This window comes from Drosophila simulans, chromosome 2L (assembly GCF_016746395.2).
Source record: "Drosophila simulans strain w501 chromosome 2L, Prin_Dsim_3.1, whole genome shotgun sequence".
NCBI lineage: Eukaryota > Metazoa > Arthropoda > Insecta > Diptera > Drosophilidae > Drosophila > Drosophila simulans.
In genome coordinates, this window is record NC_052520.2 from 20,752,341 (window position 1) to 20,772,685 (window position 20,345).

The window sequence follows — 20,345 nt, forward strand, 5'->3', positions numbered from 1 at the left end:
CAATATTTTCGAATTGCGTGACAACTTTCGTATTCGTCGAATAAGATTTGTTTTATGCCCATAAAAATCATTTAGTAAAATACCGCTGCTTCAAAAATACTGGTTCCAACGAACTGGTTCTCTAGTTCTCTGGTACATGCGAGAAGGCTGCGCTGTATAGAAATAAATTTGTAAATGGATTTATTCCGGCCCCGAAAACCTGTCAGTAACAGCTAGGCGACGGAATTCGCCGAGGATTCAATACCGGAAAATAAGGCGGCCAGAAAAGAGGATTCGCGAAGCAAGGGAAATGCAGCAAGGCGAACTCCGGCGCACAAGAACAACAACAAAAACTGCTGACATGTGCAACGTAGCATGCAAAACGGGGATTTTCCGGAACTACTTGCGGGCAAGAGACCAAAGGACCTGGATGTCGTTGCTCCTGGTGCTCGTCCTTATCGGTACGTCCGCAGCCGCGCAACCTCTGAAAGTTATATACGCGGTCAACGCTGGCGGGGATGAGCACACCGATCTGAACGGGGTCCAATACGATGCGGATCCTCTCAAAGGAGTTGGAATAGCTTCGGACTACGGCAAACACCTGCTGATGATAGGCAGGGTACAGGAACATGACGAGGTGCTCTACAGGACCGAGCGGTATCACACCACTACATTTGGGTACGATTTACCAAGCGATGGCGATGGAGATTACGCCTTGATAATGAAGTTCTGCGAGGTATACTTCGATGCGCCGCAGAAGAAGGTTTTCGATGTGCTCCTAAACCGCAAACACACGGTTGTCCGCCAGCTGGACATCTACAACCAGGTGGGCAGGGGCTCGGCACACGACGAGATCGTGTACTTCAAGATCAACAACGGACGATTGAACTATGAGGGCGAGGTGTCCGATGTGCGAAATGGACGCCTCCGGCTGGACTTTATAAAGGGGGCATTGGATAATCCCAAGATCAATGCATTCGCCTTGCTCAAGGGAGATATCTCCCAGGTGCCGCGGATGCATGGCACCGAGGCGACTGAGAGGATGAAGCCGGAGGGTAAGCTGAACGCGGAACAGAAAAAAGGTCAGCAGGCAGAGAGGGTGGTGCGCAACCAGCGGGACGACATTGATGAGGATGACGAGGACCTGGACGACGAAGAGTTTGAAGAGGAGCTTTCCGAGCAGCATGTCGACAAGCTGGGCAGCGATCAGCCGTCGCAGCAATCGGACACAAAGCGGTCTTACAGTGGCCCCCGCCAACCGAATCCGTACTCCATGGACGACTCATCGATCTTGCTACCAGTTTTCATCGCCATCGGGGCCTTTATACCACTGCTGTTCTGCCTCTGCAAGCTGTGATCCCCATCCGTTGCTCACTCAACGCTTTCGGCCTGCGTTGGTTTCCTGCTTTGTGATTTTGTGATTTTGATAAAAGACTTAATTATATACTTATCGTTTAGTTCGTACGTTACGCACTCCATAGAGTTCGGTTCCCTTATTCCCAGGATGCAAAGCTCTCTAACGCCCTGTAATTTCCATATTTGATAAGCAATTCTTTTGTGTTCTTCTCGTTGACCACTGCCGTCCCAGGCTCGGGTACTTAATCGTTGAGTCACTTGATTTCGTTTGACCGCTTGACTAGGACAATGCGCGCAAAAGGTTAGATCGGTTTTTGGGACAGTTTTGGCTTGGGAACTGTTAGTTTTGAATGACATTGAATAAAATTAACCTTGTTTGTTATTGAACAAAAAGCTTTTGATTATTTTGATGATGGCCTGGATTGTGCTACGATTTATTCGTTGTCTGATAGCCTCTAAGCCGCATAAGATCTTGAATCTATGAATCTTGATTTTTCAATGTAAATTCTGTATGTAAAATATTTTGTTCCGTGTAAGACTGGTTCATTTTGCGAACCAATAGCCGGTATATCGGAAAACAATCGGAGCAACTGTCATCCCTGGCGGATGTCCTGCGGGGGCTGGAAAATCTTGAGTAGCGTCGCGAGGAAAATTCAGTCATCAGCGCGTGTCCATCGAATCGGCAGTGAAAATGTGCCAGCGGCGGTTCTTCAGCAGCAAGTACACCAGTTTCCACAAGAATCACATAAAGTTGTTTGCCGTTTACATGAAAACGGCGAATTTGATGCAAAATTCCAACGTGCTAAAGCGTTCGCTGTAAGCGCCGCTGTCTCTACCGTCGCCTCCCCCTCTCCCATGCAAAAAAGCAGAAAAATTAACATAAAGTTGATTCCCGGCTGAGTGGGCTAGTGCTTTCAGCTTAGTGCTAAATGGAAAATGAAACCCCCTAATGCTTGAATTCAAAGTTAAAATGTCGGAACGGAAAAACCCCAAGGAGCTAGTGAAAATCCTTGATAAGATTTATTACGATTGCAAATCCATTTAGGCGTGTCTAGCCAAATAACGGTAAGTTTCTTCCTCTCTTACATAATAATTAGCTGGCGTTCGATTGTGGCGCTTTGTCAAATGATATGCGAATTGCATAATAACGGAACGCGAGTTTTGTATTACATTTACCGACTTTTCGGCTCTCTATGCCTCACAATTTGACTTTACCAAAAGCAGCAAGTCCTGCGAAAAAAACATTCTGTCATCAGGTGCAGAAAAAAAGTATCGTTCTCTCCGAGTTACCGTTACTCTCTCCCACGCGCCCTCCAAGGAAATCGGCAAACATATGTTTTTGGTGCTCTCCTGTGCGCATGTAACGGTGCCTATGCTAAACAAAAACAAATTGTCCATGCCGACGCCATTTTTACGTCACAGCTGCCGCTGCAACTCTTAACAATAACAAAAACAATAACATCTGCATTCGGCTCTCAAAAGCAGGCAACAATTCCTGTATTTTCGGTGGGTGTCTTTGTAAGCGAGCGAGAGTGTGGGAGTTTTATATAATGCAGAAGGCACCGCAAGCACTTTGTTATTTTCCTTGTTGTTGTTCCGTCATGCGGACAAAGACATCAATAGACAAGAAAGGACTGTCAGCTTTTTGGATATGTACCTCTTTTTCTCTCCCATTTTTATTGGAGTACATCTTTAGATAATGAATTGACGTGCAAATTAATCTTAATTTTAGCAACATTTAAAAAAGTCAAATGTACATTGAATATTAAGCATTCCTAAGAAACGCCAACTTTCACGTAAGGCGTGTATTAAAAATATGCTATAACTAGCCAAGATTTATTCTATCAAATATTGTTCAATTTATTTTTATACAAGTGATTTGTCCCCAGACAAATAAATTTTAATCTAGTTCACATAATTGTGGTTTTGGCTCTTATTTTTTGCGCCAAATCCATAACTATTGTCCACTTGTCTAGCGAAGTGGATACTTAGTGGGTTTTTTCTATCCTTGCTGAGGGTATTTTTAAATCAGTTTTTTTAAATCAGTATTTTTAAATCAGAAGCTTGTGACCCAAAAAAGGAACTTTTGCGCACATATATGGTATATGTACATACGTACATATGTATGTACATATATGTATATTCATGAGGAAATATTATATTGTTCGGCAACACTGCAAGGGTATATAGCTTCAACTAGCCTGACTTACTTCCTATTCGCTGTGTTACTGTGTCCATTGTCCTTCGTCCATGGCCATTGCAAATGTGTTATGTGTAATAAAATTGTTGTATTCTGTTTCCCATGGCTTTCAATCTGTCTGATAAATGGTAGCAAAGGATATGGAGGCGCTGTCTGATTTACTATTTCGGTTCGTCCTGCCGCGTGTCCTTGGAAAATCCTGGGGCTTACATAATAGCCGGTGGCAGTGGCGGGTAAGCCACTGAGGCTTGCTGGTCGTTATTACTATTATTGCTATTTTTCAGCTGAAAGTTTAAGCCGCACACACGCACAAAATGTTCAGTCTAATGAACATAAAGTGGCTCCACGGACTGATATATGTATATGGGCAAACTTGCAAACGACTAAATAAATGACTATGTTTTGGAAGTCTCTAATATTAACATAGTTCGATTGAACTTTTAATTTGCGTTTAAAATCAGTTTTTATTCTAATTTTTTAAGAAATGGCAAAAGTTTTTCTGTTGGGTTATATCAAAGACACTAGAATAATTCTAGTATCTTTGGTTATATATAGTTGCAGAAACCACCACAGTTACAAGTTATTATCAAGAATATTTACCACCGTAAAAGAATATCCTGCTAAATATTAAATTATATATCGGAATAAATTATTTAACGATTTTTGGTTCTCAAAACCACTAGCATTAATATAGGAAATAAAAAGAAAATTGTTCGATTGTAAACAAATCACTGGGTAAGCAAATATCAATTTTTAACTTTTCACATTTATCCCTTAACTTGTAAACTAAGTTTCTCTGTACAATTGCCATCGTGCCAGTGTTTTCACAGTGTAGCAATGTTCTCTTTTGGTCCATAAAATCTTCGTTAGAAACATCCAATCAAGGCATCAGACGACGCAGTTTCGCCAAATGAACCGAACCCCAGCCTTTGGATTCCATTACGTGCACTTAGCTGCAGTCGTTCAAGTACAAGGATAATGGGACGCCGCAGTCTCTGTTTCGTGTTTTCAGACCAAGATAATAGAGCTGCACCCACGCCATCAGCGGCCAACTGTGGATCGATATTATTGAAATGCCACGTTATTGAAATGCTTGCATCGAAAGTGCTGCTCTCACTTACTTGCTCCATGCCCTTTGCAATTATCAAGGAATTACAATCGTGTTGTTATCCCTGCACACAGGTCCGGCCCGCAGCCATATTGTGCCGCCAAAAAAAATCAATTTCCATTGCAGGGAAGTCGGTTTTCCTGCCATTCGGTGGTCAACTTCACTTGTAGCAGCAATTATTCATTCCAATTAACTGCACAACAGTGGTCACAACGCTAGGCAATTGCCAACGATGTCCTTTTGAATTTCAGCTGGGGTTGTGATAGGCGTTTTTATTTTGAGACAGAAAAGCATACTATTATGTGCATATATAATTTTTTACATATGTATGTACATTTGCCATGGTTTTATTGGGTTCGCTGGTTGAGGGGCATAGAAAAATATATTTTCTATCACGAAGGTAAAAGAATTTTCATTTTAAGCCCTCTTATGTTCATTTCATTTACCTTTTTATTTCATTGGTCTCAAACCACAACATTCCGGGATATATTTATTTAAGTAATAACATATGTAAAATAGGTTAATAAATACAGTTTTGGGCAACGCATTGTTCTTTGGACTCTTGAAGGCTAAGGGATAGTTACTAGACATTTTAGTTGGCACAACTTTTTGGTTTTATTTGCATATATGTACGCTTCCTATGTTTTGCCTTACAGCTGTTAATCCGGCTTACAGACCCACGCTAACAGCTGGAGCACCTCTGTTATCAGGCCGATATTTTTCGAATATATTTTCCACCAATTCTCGCATTCAGTTCTCGACTGTTGAGCGCGCAGCTGTTTTCATTTTTCCGGCTCGGTCGCAAAATTCGATTTTTCACTAGACTTTATTAGGGAACATTCGGATACGTTTCGGGAAACAATTTAAATATGTAAATCGAACCGAAGCAAGCCGTGTTTTTTCCTTACTTTCGAGGTTGTGTGTTTTTATACTCGTAGTGTGTAAACAAAATGCATACGTATGTATCTACGCCCTCTTCAGTCAATAAATATTAATGCTTGTTGTGCAGTTAGACGGGCATGAATTAGAAAGCATTATTTATTGCACACGTCTGCAGTGTGAATCAAAACAAAATCGGAAGCGGCCCGAGAGTGGGTGAGAAAGAGGAGGAAGAGGAGAGCGTGAGAAAACCAGTGGAAAGGAAATAACAGCTGCCGGCTGATTTGTTGCGGAAAAGGAACACGAAGAAAGAAGAAAAACGTGCGTAATGATGTTAAATCTACACTGAAAACCAATCTTAATCCAAAAATTTGTACCATTGAAATATATTAACAAGTGCTAGTCAATATAGTGTACATAAATCCTGATGTGGATTTTATTTTCATAAATATTACTAGAAAAATATCTTAAAGATTCATTTTCCTAATGCAGATACTACGTACTTGGACGTAAGATAAATATTTGCAGGTTATACAGATGTTTGCGCTGTATTCCTCGTGTATTTATAGACCATCTTCTATATTTTTCACGTTTCCACAAGACCGTTTTTCCTCTATTATTTATTTTCTGACGTCTACAGAGAGTGCACTTGAGTTTATTTTGGTCTTTTGCCGGCTCAGTCGTTCTCCTTGTTTTCACTTCTCCATTCGTCTTGCTCCACTTATTCGCTCCCGCTCCGCATTCCGAAATCCCAAGTGTCTTTTGCCTACATAGAAAACATTTGTAATTGTTGCTGGCTCGGCCTACATGTGGCTACATATTTCTTGTCGCCAGTCCAATATGGGAAATTAACCCCCTTTTTTGGCCAAAACTTATATTATGAAAGTCGATCGATTGAGATAATATAAAATGTATGCATTCATAAGTGACCAATGTTTAGTTTTGCATACCAGAAATAAATATAGATGGCGCCACTAGAAATCAGCTGTTGCACGCACAAATATTCCCTTGAAACAAGTATTTGAATATCTTTTAAAGAAAAGCGTTTTTTCATTCTGCAACATGAGCTTTGTCCAGTGTGGTTTGTATTAAATAAATTAAATATCTTAATCCGTTCTGGAGTTACAAACTACAAAAATATAGAAGGCGGTGCCACGCCCACAATTTTTGGTATCATATAAAATATGTGTTTGTGTAAAAAAATATCTTAAAATCTCTCTCCGTTCTGGAGTTATTATTTTGGCAAGAAAAGTGTTCAAACTTCCCATAGTGCGGTCTGATAACATGGAGCAGCATGGCAACATATGTACATATGTATGTACATACGAGCATGTACATACAGTTGCGGTAACAATAATAGCACCAAAAGCACATTTCGTGTTTGCCCCCTCGTTTCTCTATTTTCTGACATTTTTTCAAAATTTTTTCCACTAATCTTAAATACTACAATGATTTTCAATTGAAATAATAAAATTGGTAACAGATCTAATGGATATTTTAAAAATAATTGGTAAAACAAAGAAAAACCTCCAAATTTAGGCGGTAACAAAAATAGCACTGTTTCTCGTATTTTGCTAAAACCAACTAAAAAAATAAAATAAGAGTTCAACAAATGGATTATATCTTAAGAACTATGTTTAAAGAATCTTAATATTTGGTTGCGTGACCATTGTAGGCAATGACAGCTGCGCATCCTCTTGGCATGGAGTCCACCAAGTCCTGGTACCGTTTTTGAGGAATTTTGCTCCATGAATCCTTGAACCTCGATCCCCCATGAATCCAAAGTTTCTCGTTATGGTTGGGCTTGGCTTCAGAAACCTTTTTTTCACGTCCGCACAAAGTTTTTCGATTGGATTCAAGTCGGGTGACTGATCATTACTCGGATCGATTTCTGCTCAAACCACTTTCGAGCCTTCTTCCTCGTGTGTTTTGGGTCGTTATCCTGTTGAAATGTCCAAAAAAACGGCATTTCATCCTCGGCATATAGCGCCATCACATTTTCCAGGATATCTGTGTAAATGTGCTGATCCATGATGCCTTGAATCATATGAATCGGATCTACTCCATAGTATGAAAAGCACGCCCATACCATGATGTTTGATCCCCAGTGCTTTACCGTCTTAAAGGTGAAGCGAGGATTATTTTCAGTTCGTGGTGGACGCCGAACATAAGACCGAGAGCCTTTCCAACCAAAAAACCCAATTTTGCTCTCATCTGACCACAAAATGTGGCGCCACTTCTCCACAGGCCAGTCCTTGCGTATCTTGGCATATTTGATTCGCTTTGCCACATGCTTCACAGTCAAAAGCGGGACTTTTCTGGGACTGCACACATTATGGTTGTTTTGTCTTAAGTGTTTGCTAACTTTTTCTACGTTTGCAGCTATCTGAAGCTCCTTCTTCAGTTCCGTCACCGGCTTAAAAGGCTCCTTCTTGCTTTGCCGAACCAAGCGCTTGATCTCCACATTGGACATAGAGGGCTTTCTTCCACGTTTTTCGTTATTTTCGACAAACAGCAGTGCGTTGCGGATCATATTGTTTGAAAAACAAAAAAAACCGTCCCATTTTAGCGTAGGTTTTACCTTCACAGATCATGTTTTTAATCAAATTCCTTATTTCGACGGTAAAATGCTTTCCCCGACCCATAACTAGAGAATTTTTGGTCTTCTTTTGAAAAAAATTCAATTAAAACCTTTAATGCAACTCCTTTTTTCAAAATATGTCGAAAAAAACCCAAAGCAATCACTCCTATTAATTTTATTCAGCAAAAACGTGGTCAGTGCTATTTTTGTTACCGCCTCATTTAGCGCCCTTTTGCAGAAGGTGCCCAAAAACAAAAAGAACCGTTACATTGAGAGAGTCAAAATTTCTTGCTTAGAGAGACAACATATGGTACTTATTATTCATGCAATCAGACTTTAAAAAAAATAAACATTCAATACCTTTTTTTAGGAAATCAACTTTCCACCTGCAGTAGTGCTATTATTTTAACCGCAGCTGTATGTATGTACATATGTGCCCCTGAATCTTGCTTCGCGCAAACCCGATTCTTTCCACTGACTCATCAGATTTAAAAATTCCTGTATTGCTATGTAGATCATATTATGCCGGATGCTTATTTATTCCTAGTAACACTTGTACTGTTTTATTTATAGCTTAAACCAAAAAATTTGCTATATTTCGAACAAAATAAACTGAATTACTTTAGTCTACCAGTTTTATTAACATGGGAAAAGACAAATCACGATTAAGGAGCGCCGATTTCTTTTCATTACTATTTTTTGATTAATTCCAAAATTATTGTTTGTGTTAAAGATGCTAAGAGACGAACTTTACTCGATGAGTCAAGAAACACGTTTCGCTTAATCAGACATGCACATACATATGTATAACCAAAAACTCACATTGGCTGTATATAGCGCAGACATAAATTCCTCCAATATGTAGATATATGTACATATATACATATATATATATGTATATATATATATATATATATATATATATATATATATATATACATACATATCTATATGTATGTATGTGTACATATTTTGCCACAAAGGCCTGTCAAAAAAATTTGTCAGAATTAAATCGTCAATCAAGTTGATTTCATTATCAATTATCAGCCAATAAATTAAGATATGAGCTCACACCGAATTATCTATGAAAATAAATGTAAACAGTATACAATTTGTTATCTAACGTGTTTCGTAAATATAAGCCCTTATTTGTGAAGGTGCTGGTCAGTAGCCTTGTAAAAATGATAGCAATTATAATAACTCTGAGCAACAGGAAAGAACTATGAATTCCTAGTAAAATTGATTCCTAGGTAAACAAACATACATACATATCGTTTAGAAAACAATCAATTTTAATTAACGTTTTGATTTAGAAACGTGTTGCCTGCATATTGTTAGCAACAGTAAGTACTATGATTTCCAAAGCTCATTTAGATCATACTGATAAAATGTGACATGCCCTTGTACAACAACAAGATTCGATTTATGATGAGACTTCAACTAAATCATTAGACCTTGGCCACCATCGAACAATTGTTCCTTTTTTATGCCTGTAAACAGTTAAGAAATATCTCAAGTAGTCCGTTCCATTTAGGAATTAAACGAAAAATGTAGAAAATCGACTTTTGAGCTTTTAATTACGTCCAGTCGAACTGCGTGAAATATTTTATCAGTGCGGTGAGTGATTTCATCTAGGAAACGGCTTTCATGGTAGATAATAACTAAGGTCACTTAAGCTGGGCTCTTTCACTTACTGGTCAGGTATTTTTGGTCAAAAACAACTTAAACTTAAGTATAGGACGTAGTATTAATGGTGGTTTGTTTACTTATGTGCGTTTATATAGGGGAATTTTGGGCACGTCCAAAGTACGAGAATTTATCATATTTTGCAGTGCTTTCTTTTTGGTATCTCTAAGATAAGCATCAAAGTCGGCCTGCGATAGATAATATAATAATTATTTGTTAGTTAATTGAAATATTTTTATTACAAGGCTTTTTAAGGGATCTGTTTGTTCTTATTCCATAGCTTACCACTTTAAAGCATATTGCTGAAAATGAAACATTTTCTGGGGCTCGGGTAATGAACGAGCTTCTCATTCTCATCGACAATTTGTGCACTTCAAAACGACAAGTTCCTACTTCTACTCATTTACTTTTGCCCATTTTTTTGATTGATAAATAAATGCTTGTGCCATATTAAATAAGTTCAATTTGTACGTTTGGGGTTTAATCTTTGATTATGAACCAAATGCGTAAGTAGGGCTAGTCGAAGAAAGCATCACCAAGTTAATTATAACTACTATATCTGACATTTGTCAATTTTCTAAATTTTTTCAATGCCCAGGAAGGCATTCTTAACTATACCACAAAGGTACAGCTGGGCAAATACGACATCTAAAATGCATTTCGAAGTCACAGATGCTGAAAACAAAGTCAGTCGTGCCAGCAAATAAACAATGTCCACTTCCCCTGACACCTGACTGCATAATGGCAATAGGTATTAAAACCAATCGTTGAAAATAAGCAATGCAAATATGTGTTCTTATCTCTCCAAGCTGTTAACTGATAACAATGATAAAATATGTCATCACCAGTTTGTTTACCACCTGCAGACATCCGCCTTCGAATTTATTCCATTATATCGAAATAAATCGAATCGTAACCACATTACCTCTTAACAATTTTTTCGGAAGTTTTCAAATGAAATCCACATGGCCCACACATGGTTAATTATTTAGGCTCGTAAACGGTGAAGTTTAAGCTTTGCAACGCCGGAATTTCCAGAAACCAGAGTGTATGTTATTATATGGATTTAACGACAGTTTTTGTGCCTGTCGAGCGCAGTACTTTATTTTTCGGCCAAATTAGTGGTCCTAAGTTTGCATTCTGTATAATCGCCTTTAACCGGTTCGAGGGGCTTTTGTTCAGTTCGATCTCTGCCGTGTGCACTCGCCGATGCATTCTTCATAAATCAATTGGTTTTGATTTGTTTACAAATACTTTCGCCCTGCAACTGCGACGGCATATCCCACATTTCCTTGTGGCCCATGCAATCGATTAGTCTACCCCGAAAGCGTAACCCCAAAAAGGTCGCGCAAAGTTCAGGAACCTGTACAAACAAAGTTGACATTAATGTGCGGCCCTGACAGCTGAAAGAACATTTGCTGAACGATCCTTAACTAGAAGGCAAATAAGCGAAGAGAAATCAATAAAAAATTGTATTTCGGTAGTCACCGATAATGCATTTCTGCGCGCATTTAGTACAGTCACCGCAAAAGCAACTCGCTTTTGTTCCTCTTACTGTAAAAGGGTATCCTAGATTCTTTGTAAACTATGTGCGTGGAATGGGGAATCGGTTTCGGCCCCATAAAAAATATATATTCTTCATCAGGATTACCACCTGAGTATATAAGCGTTGGGATCTAGGGAGCTATAAAAGCTAGAACAATTCCACATAAAGCATTCAGATACTAGTGACGCCTACCCACTCTACCGCTTGCAATTTACATTTTTTTGTATTATCTTTCGCGCACTCCCACTAGCTTAGTAAAGGGTACCTGATAGTCGAGGAACTGGAGTTTAGCGTTCCGTCTGGTTTTTGTTTTTCGTTGCAGACGAGATTGAGAACATTTCTGTTGCAGTTTTAAATTTTCCAGATTCTGTACATTTAAAAAAAAATTATTCATTTGTTTAAATATCTTTGCCACCATATTTTCCTAAAAAGTCGCTCAATTGGCTGCTGGCCAAAATATACATAAGGCATATGTGTAGTATGTGTATATATTCCCAATTGGATATTTTCACAAATATAGTATAGTTCTATTTGAATAACGTTCGACCTTTAAAATGTAAATTAATTACCGCTGGCTAATCTCGAACTCTATTCATAAAAACTAAAAATTTTGTTCAGATATTTACATTTATATCGATTAGTCGCCCTCATGGGCCAAAATAAACATAAGTTTTTGAAGTGGGTAGATAGCGGAAGGGGTTTTGCGGGGCAGCAATCCGATTCACGCCTAGACCTCTAGGTATGGGGGTGGTCTCCCCGCCCAGAAGTATAAAGTAAACTCAAATTAAATATTAACACAGTTCGGTGATGCTTTGGTGGCTGGCGATGTGCGAAGAAATCAATTAAATCGTGGCGCAATTCTTAAAAGCTCAAGGACTTTTAGCTTTGGATGTTGGGTCAACGTTGTCGGATACACTCGTATATGCAAAAAGATTCCCCATAGTGATTTTGAAAGTTTTATTCCACTTGTTATTTTCCAAACTTTTAGGAAGTTTCATTCCAAACTATCCATTCACTTTCCGCATGTCAAACTTAAGTTTCCCCTATTGTTTTAAAATTTTATGACGCTCGTATGAACTAAAGAATTGGTTTTTCTTTTTAAATTTTACTCTACTCTGTCAAAGTAAACCACTAAATATTATTAACCTTTCGAAAATCGCTTAGTTGCCACTGAACTTAGAACACCAAATTGAATTTGTGGAAAGCCTAGGAAGTTCACGGCAAATGCTTAGAACAATTGAATATGGAGACTGAAAAATGCATGAGGCATCATCCTAAATTGACCACCAATTTTATATAATGAGATGGGCGACACTCATTCCAACAGATAGCGAATACAAACGGATGCAATTGCTCAAGTTGGGACAATTACAGAATCCGACTCGTACATTGCCCTCAGATTTGTCAGCATCTCGAAAATTACACCCGATGTACACACCAATTGCTCAATTGGGAGTCTTTAGTCATTCCGCACTCGACAGATAAGCTTTCGCTACTGCTGCTACTAAAATTTCGCCAATAATGCAAATTAGATCTTATCGCAGGCCAACTGGCGGTTCCACTTACGAGTATATTTGTTTACCCCGCTTTATTGCCATATTTACCATTGGTATTAACTCGCTAATTTCGCATGGCGCTAAGAGCACTGGATCTATCCAGTTCGAAAAGCAAATATTGTCTGCATGAATGCCTGATAATTTGTTTTTAAATCTTTAAACAAGTACACAAAGAAGAGCACCTGAACGAATTTAACTGGATTTATTCAAATTAACATCGGAAATAACCAGGAGCTTTTAAAATTTTGATGAATGAAATAGGTATAGGTTGCAGGCACAGATTTAATCATTTACCAACTAATATAATTTATCTTTATGCGTTTTAAAAAAATATCTGGTCGACTACTTATCACTCATTGTTTATCCTTGTTAACTGGTAAATCATATTCTCACCTTTGGCATTCTTTATCGCAATCATTACATCAATTTTGCTCATTGTGAATGATTTAAAGTGTTGATTAATCAAATCCACGCCCACCTGTGTCTGGATTGATAGAAAATCACGTGCCACACAGCTAATTGAAAATGGGATTCGATTTTAGCACATTTTTATTTGCAACTCCGAAGAGAATGAGCCAACAAATCAAAGAGAGTTAACCAATACCGACGGGTGCTTCAAAGATAAATATAAATGCGTGATTTAATGGGGTATATATGGATTTCGGCCAGAAGGCTTCATGGCAAGTAAAATCCGTGGGCTTTAACCAGTTTCAATTGGTTATTGTGGCAGGTCGGTCGACTTGAAGAGTGATAGTACAAAAAAGGCAAGATTAACTTAACAAAATTGACTTACTCCTTTCTTTTTTCTCTTCTGGCAGGTGAAGAAACATAGCAGCTGAAAGGAACCTGCCTGAGTAGAAGTACGTTGTAGCATGCCAGGATCAGAAAAGTGAATAACAGATCATAATGAGCATCCGCACGGAGCAGGATTACGACAGTGCCACTCCGGCGCTGCAACAACAGATGAATTTGGCCCGAAGAGCTTGCTGGAGGATCAAATCCTCCAGCTCGGAATCCCTCTTCAAGACCAAAGCTTCTGCAATAACCACTAGTGAAAATCAAATCGATGCAGAAGCACTTCCACCACCGAGAGATGAAACCAAAACGAGAATAGAGCCGCAGACAGCGCCCGCAAAACGCAACTCATCCTGCACATCCTCCGACTGGCGGGGGATGTTCAGCAAAAGGACGCTGCTCATCTGCGCCCTGGCCCTGATCCTTGGAATTGCCCAGGCGCGGCCCAACACGAGTGCTGTGGGAGTGGCTTCGGGAAAGGTCAGTCAGGACATTGTGGATGCGGTTACCCAGCTAAATGTGAGTACGGCAAAATCCGAGAACCACAATCCCACCGAACGGCCATTAAGCCAGCCATTACCTTTAGGTAGATGCAATTATGGAAAAGCGCAGACATTGTTGGCAATTGAATTGAATTGTATACGTTTATGATCAATTTTAATCAGAAATTTTAAATCGAACGAATTCCCATAACTCGCCGTAAAAAATAAAATTTGTTGAGCAGTTAAAGTTTTTAAAACTTCAGAACACCGACGTTTTGGAATGTAAAAGCTGATCAGCGTGTGTAGCTTAATTTACAGTGCCTCAAAGGTCGTAAACTATAGTTTTAATTGCATTGCAGTGATGCCACATCGACAAGTTTATTTGGGAAAATTGCAGTTGTATCTGATAATGGCCATTAGCCTCTGTGACAATCTGAGAATTCTCTACACTGCTGTAATAATTTTAACTTTTTTTATTATTTATGAGCTGTAGAAATGTACATCAAAAGCGACAACTTCCTGATATCATGCCAGTTGTCAGACAACCTCTGAAAATGGTTATCTAAGAAGCAATCACATGATTTCTTATCATAGTTCAAATAAAAGATAGATTTATATAGCCATCAGAATTTATTTGTGAGACAGACACAAGTAGCTTTTATAAATAGATATCATTGAACTTGTACCAAAGGGGCCAACTGCAACCGCAATTAATAAGCAATGATTTGACGTCAGTTTTAAATGTCTGATCGCACAAATGCCTGTACTGCTTTCTGGGTTTACTGACTCGGCAAAACGGATTAACCCAATTCGCAATTAAATATTCATTGAATGGCCAACATATGTCCAGCATTCTGGCATTTACCTCACTGACCTAGATCAACATTTCAACCGAATTTGTGTTTTGGAATTCAAAGCGCTGACAACTCAATCGTCGGTAAAATTAAAACAAAGCCAGACATATTCGTGTTTCAGTGCGTCACCCATAAGAATCATTGTAATTTTTAATGGCGTGTTGCCGAGCGGTTAACTGAACCCCTGATATTCCCAACCCAGCATATCTGGATAGTATATTCCGCAGCTTATACAGCCATGTAAACATTTTATGTTTGCCTTTGTGGGTATTGGAAATTTATTACTTGCATCGCGCATTTATCAATTTTCCGCTCCCTGTTTGCCAATTAGAAACCGCTAATGCCAGATATATTTCGCTCTTCCTTCCTGCCCAAAACCAGCTGGGCCAGTCGGCGCCCATGGATGCGGTGGATGTGGGGCTGGATCCAACGCCATCGGTGAGAGTGCCACGTGCCGAGCCATTGAAATCGGGCGACGAGGATGCGAAGGGCGACGAGGGCCACAAAATGGAGCGGTATCCCCTCTCCAGTGTGGACTTCGCCCGGGTAAAGACGCCGTTCATCATTGGAATCTGGATCCTGTCGGCCAGTATAGCTAAAATCGGTAAGTAAACTATTGGCCTTTCAAAATGATTGCCCTACAGCTGAAGATTTAATTATTTGACACACTAAAATCGGCTAATTAGCGAAGGAGCAGGCTTAGCAGTGCATAATCAGCGGAAAATACGGTTTTGCCAGACATGCCACGAGTCCGTTTCCTGTGAAAGGAAAACTCGGTGCCTGCTCCTGGGCGTGGGTGTGTGTTTTTCCTTCAGCTGTTGCCAGGCAAAATCAATATGGTTTATGTAATTCCTGCGACGACGCCATCATGCAGATTTGCGTCAAGTCGGCGACGTAACCGTGTGGGCCGATGGATGCGAGTCGTGGCCGAAGGACATTGCATAACCCCTCGATGGATGTGTGCAACAAGCCGCAAAAATCGGGACCTTGACCCTGCCCCCGAGCAACAATTGGGTCCGAAGGCCATGTATTAATCATTCACCGTGATTCTCGGCCGCTTTCAGGCCTCTCGAGACTTCATTACCAAGGCTTTCAGTTTTGGTTTATTTACTACTGGCCCCAGAGTCGGCAATTTAACTTTGCCCCAGACAGGTTTATCGGTGGCCCTGTCCATAACCTTGACTGCAGGCGAGAGAAAATCCATTTTCCTCCATCAAGGACGCTCGCCGTGCTTTTTCGGGTCCTTGGTTCCGATTTCCTTTCTATTTTTAAGTGGGCGAATGCTCGCACTTATTTGCTGCAATTGGATAAGGGCCCAGGAAAATGAAGGCGGAAGAACACTGGAAATGCCAGTTGGCCAAGAGCAAACTAAAGGAAAGGTCGTTTGTAAAATGAGAGGCTTGGCGCACTCATCGAGGAAATGACTGGAGTGTTTACAGCCAGATAAGAACTAGAACTTCTTCGAAACTTTCTTGCGGTCCGATAACCTTTAAAGGCATGACAAAAGTTTAACAAATTGAAAATATGTGCACCCGTAGTATTATTGATTTGAAGTATACAGTATGATCGGGAAGTATGAAGTTTTTCCGCCTTACGTCTTAAGGTCCTCTATTAGTTTGTTACTTAAATTCCAAACACCGAAAGCCAAATTGTTTTCAAATTTTTACGAATACTTACCCACAAATTGTTGATTTGTTTACGAAGCATAATTAAACCAGTACCCTTGAACCCATGGGGTGATGAGGGAAATACAAAAGAGGTTGAAACTGACTAAAAAGGTTCACAAGGACCCTTTAAAAGGGACCCCAGAAAATGCACGCAGCTTCGTGAGTATTTCTATCGCGAAAGGTTAAATTGTAATTTGTATGCTAGGCGTTTAGTAAATTAATGGATTATGTTTATTTTCTGTTACACCACCCACGCCATTTTAGCTATTGCGTTGTAGAAATTATCGTGTTTACCTAGCAAAACGGTTTATATATTTTGAAATTTTTTTCAGGTTTCCATATGACGCCCAAACTGCACCTAATATTTCCGGAATCGTGCCTGCTGATTGTCGTGGGCGTGGTCATAGGCGTGGTGCTCTATTTCTGCACCGATGTCGCCGTCTCCCCGCTCACTCCAAATACCTTCTTCTTCTACATGCTGCCACCGATTATCCTGGACGCAGGCTACTTTATGCCCAACAGATTGTTCTTCGACAACCTGGGCACCATCCTGCTGATGGCGGTGGTCGGAACCATCTTCAACATAGCTACCATCGGTGAGTGCGGTAACCTGGGGTGAATTGTGCTGTCGTTGAGTTGATGACAAAGTAAACAGAGGTGGTGGAATAAGTCAGTCAACTAAAAAATGGTCGATGGAGATGTCGTTTTGAATTTTCGATTATAGGAGGTCATCTAATTTGTCTGCTTTGTCAGGGAGCAGGAACATGAGTAAACTAAACTAAATTTATTAACGGCCAACAAGGGTTATACATAGTCTTCAGTATAGTCACCAGTATTTATAAAAAGGGGTTGGCCTATTGAAAAAGACGAGGTTTAATTAAACCATTCTATTCTTTATTTTAATGTAATTTTTTCAAAGTCATAAAAAGGTTTCTTAAATTAAGAATATTTCTCCTAATGAAGAAAACAAGATTCCGTTTATACATTCTGAAAAAATGTATTAAATTTTTATTCTATTTAGGGCTGTTTGCCACAGATTTTTAAAATATTTTAGCATTCATTTTAAAGAAATTGCATCCTAAAATCTTTGGCAAGCTTGAATACAAATTTTTTCAGGCTCCCAGTTTTTTTAATGTCACCATTTGTGCTTTCAAGTATTGACACACTTGTTCACATGTGTTATTCGTACAGCGAACTACTGACTTTAGAAGCACAATATGTAATATCATTTGAAGTACCCCCAATCTAACAATTCACAGCTGGTGAAAAGTGCTTGCCAAATGGTTGACAAAGGTGTCAGCAACGCCAGCAATTAGACACCTGATACAGACGAGTAAACAGAAGCTGAATCATCCGAAAGATACATTTGAAAGAGCCCGCCTTTTTGTAGCCCCCGGAAAACAAAGTCATTGTTTAAGTGGGCGTATATTGTTTTCTCAATAAATTAGGCGACATGCGATGGGCGTGCCGCCGCCCTAGCTATATTCCCGCTTTCATCAGATTTACACAGTCTGTAGCGAAACATGCGATTGATGTGGATGCTCATGCTGCCATAACAAAGAGAATATGGCAACCACGTCGGGTGGGTGGAAAGGGTTGGCCGGCGTCAGTTAGATGAATGACCAAAACCGCAAACGGGCCACGGGAAACACGCTCGAGTTGCCATAGTTACCCCCAAAACATCCAGACTTGCCAATTACTTATGCTTAACAAATTGGATTATATACTACTCACTCGTATAACACAGAGTGAACAGCGCTGTTAACTTATCTCTCGCGATTCATTTGGAAAATTGTAAATTCCGCTTCAATTGTTCATTTGAGGTTCATTAAACGAATAACTTTTATGTAAGCCTTAGATAAAACAGAAAGTTGCTCAGGAGGTCATTGGTTTCCCCTTATATATATAACGATGTTCCGAAGAATAAATCGTAATTATTTCTGTTTATTTAGAGGCTATCTACCAACAACTCTTTTCTAATTTGAATTTTAAGCAAATGTAAGCAAATAATTGACGACAAATATTCCAAGACACAAATAAAATCGTTGGAAGGCTTTTGCAGCTTACATCATTTACTGGCGCCACAAGTGGTGCCTATTGAAGCAATATTATTGCAAACATTCAATTTGCGTCGTTGCAAATTCAATTACTCTTGGAAGAACACGCTTATCAATTGACTTAAGTGACTTGGAGATGCATTTCGAAAACAACAAGATGCAGCAATGTCAATGCCATCGATTGGCCAGTATCTAATTAAGTCTGAGAACGGCTTCGGCAAATTGATGGCTGGAAATGGATGGCATTCCCGCTGCCTCCTCTGATTTTATTTATAATACCCTCTACTATTTTTCTCCCTCGAAGGTGGCTCCTTGTACGCCTGCGGAAAGATGGGAATTTACGGGGAAAGCGAGACTCCGGGTCTAATGGACGTGTTTCTCTTTGCCTCACTGATATCCGCCGTGGATCCGGTGGCCGTATTGGCCGTATTCGAGGAGATACACGTGAACGAGATCCTATACATTGTCGTCTTTGGCGAGTCCTTGCTGAACGATGCCGTCACGGTAAGATGGGTTTATTGATTGCGATTGGGTGGTGGGAGCAATTAAGTCAACAAGTCTACATGGTTAAGTGAATTTGAGTCTTCCTTCTGTCCCCCAGGTTGTGATGTACCACATGATGGAGTCCTACAATGAGATTGGCTTAGACAAAATCATCGCCCAGGACATCGCCAGCGGTGTGGGTTCCTTCTTCGTGGTTGCACTGGGTGGCACTGCCATAGGTGAGTGCACGACTTCGACTCGGATTCGCAAAATTAATTACACTTCGCCTAAATATTTTGAGTCTTTGTTAATATTTTTCAATTTACATGTTTCAGGCATCATCTGGGGCTTTCTCACGGGCTTGGTGACCCGATTCACCGATCACGTGCGTGTCATAGAACCCATTTTCATATTTGTGATGGCGTACTTGGCCTATCTCAATGCGGAAATATTCCATATGAGCGGCATTTTAGCGTGAGTTTTGTAAAAAAAAAATTGACCAACCCTCTACCATTTGGGTAACACAACTTATTCAACAGCATCACTTTCTGTGGTATCACAATGAAAAACTATGTGGAATCGAATATTTCACAAAAGTCGCATACGACTGTCAAATATGCCTTAAAGATGTTGTCCAGCTCGGCGGAGACCATTATATTTATGTTCCTAGGCGTGGCCACTGTGAACAACATGCACGTATGGAATACGTGGTTTGTGGTGCTGACCATTGCCTTCTGTTCAGTGTTTCGTGTCATTGGTACGTATTTTACAATGTACAAAAACGAAGTTTATATTGAATTCTATTTAATTTTCGTCCAGGCGTCATTTTGCTATCGGCCCTTGCCAATCGCTTCCGTCTGCACAAATTGTCCCGGGTGGATCAGTTTGTGATGTCCTACGGAGGATTGCGTGGTGCTGTGGCCTTTGCCCTGGTGCTGTTGGTGGACGAGAATGTGGTGAAGCAGAAGAACATGTTTGTTACCACCACGATAGCTGTGATTTACTTTACTGTCTTCCTGCAAGGAATCACTATAAAGCCGCTGGTGAAAATCCTTAATGTGAAGCGCGCTAATAAGCGCAAGCCAACCATGAACGAGCGCATTCATGAACGGGTCA

The 20,345-nt window shown here is 39.9% G+C and overlaps 3 protein-coding genes across 35 annotated transcripts in view; all 3 read left to right on the forward strand.

Annotated features, from left to right (window-relative positions):
* Positions 1-77: 77 nt before the first annotated feature.
* Positions 78-1,722, forward strand: LOC6733037 (malectin-A). The gene has a single exon (XM_002080080.4). The coding sequence runs from the start codon at positions 290-292 to the stop codon at positions 1,334-1,336; it is 1,047 nt and encodes a 348-aa protein (XP_002080116.2). The 5' UTR covers positions 78-289; the 3' UTR covers positions 1,337-1,722.
* A 179-nt stretch (positions 1,723-1,901) lies between these two features.
* Positions 1,902-2,156, forward strand: LOC120285246. Its single transcript, XM_039296514.2, has one exon. The coding sequence runs from the start codon at positions 2,027-2,029 to the stop codon at positions 2,153-2,155; it is 129 nt and encodes a 42-aa protein (XP_039152448.1). The 5' UTR covers positions 1,902-2,026; the 3' UTR covers position 2,156.
* A 109-nt stretch (positions 2,157-2,265) lies between these two features.
* LOC6733038 (sodium/hydrogen exchanger 3) overlaps positions 2,266-20,345 on the forward strand; it is a 30,735-nt gene continuing 12,655 nt past the window's right edge. For 31 of the 33 annotated variants that reach the window (XM_039296333.2, XM_039296330.2, XM_039296371.2 and 28 more), the window contains exons 1-9: positions 5,355-5,843; positions 13,710-14,205; positions 15,404-15,626; positions 17,022-17,285; positions 19,051-19,250; positions 19,348-19,468; positions 19,565-19,703; positions 19,769-19,986; positions 20,049-20,341. In XM_039296333.2, coding sequence (XP_039152267.1) covers positions 13,798-14,205; positions 15,404-15,626; positions 17,022-17,285; positions 19,051-19,250; positions 19,348-19,468; positions 19,565-19,703; positions 19,769-19,986; positions 20,049-20,341 — 1,866 coding nt within the window. In that variant the 5' untranslated portion in view covers positions 5,355-5,843; positions 13,710-13,797. Of the gene's footprint in view, positions 2,401-5,354; positions 5,844-13,709; positions 14,206-15,403; positions 15,627-17,021; positions 17,286-19,050; positions 19,251-19,347; positions 19,469-19,564; positions 19,704-19,768; positions 19,987-20,048; positions 20,342-20,345 lie in introns of those variants that run through there. The other 2 variants (XM_039296305.2, XM_039296303.2) reach the window with 2 other exon arrangements.

Bases quoted from the DNA above. Each gene is read 5' to 3' on its own strand.
- LOC120285246 (XM_039296514.2), top strand. From the start codon at position 2,027: ATGTGCCAGCGGCGGTTCTTCAGCAGCAAGTACACCAGTTTCCACAAG.
- LOC6733037 (XM_002080080.4), top strand. From the start codon at position 290: ATGCAGCAAGGCGAACTCCGGCGCACAAGAACAACAACAAAAACTGCT.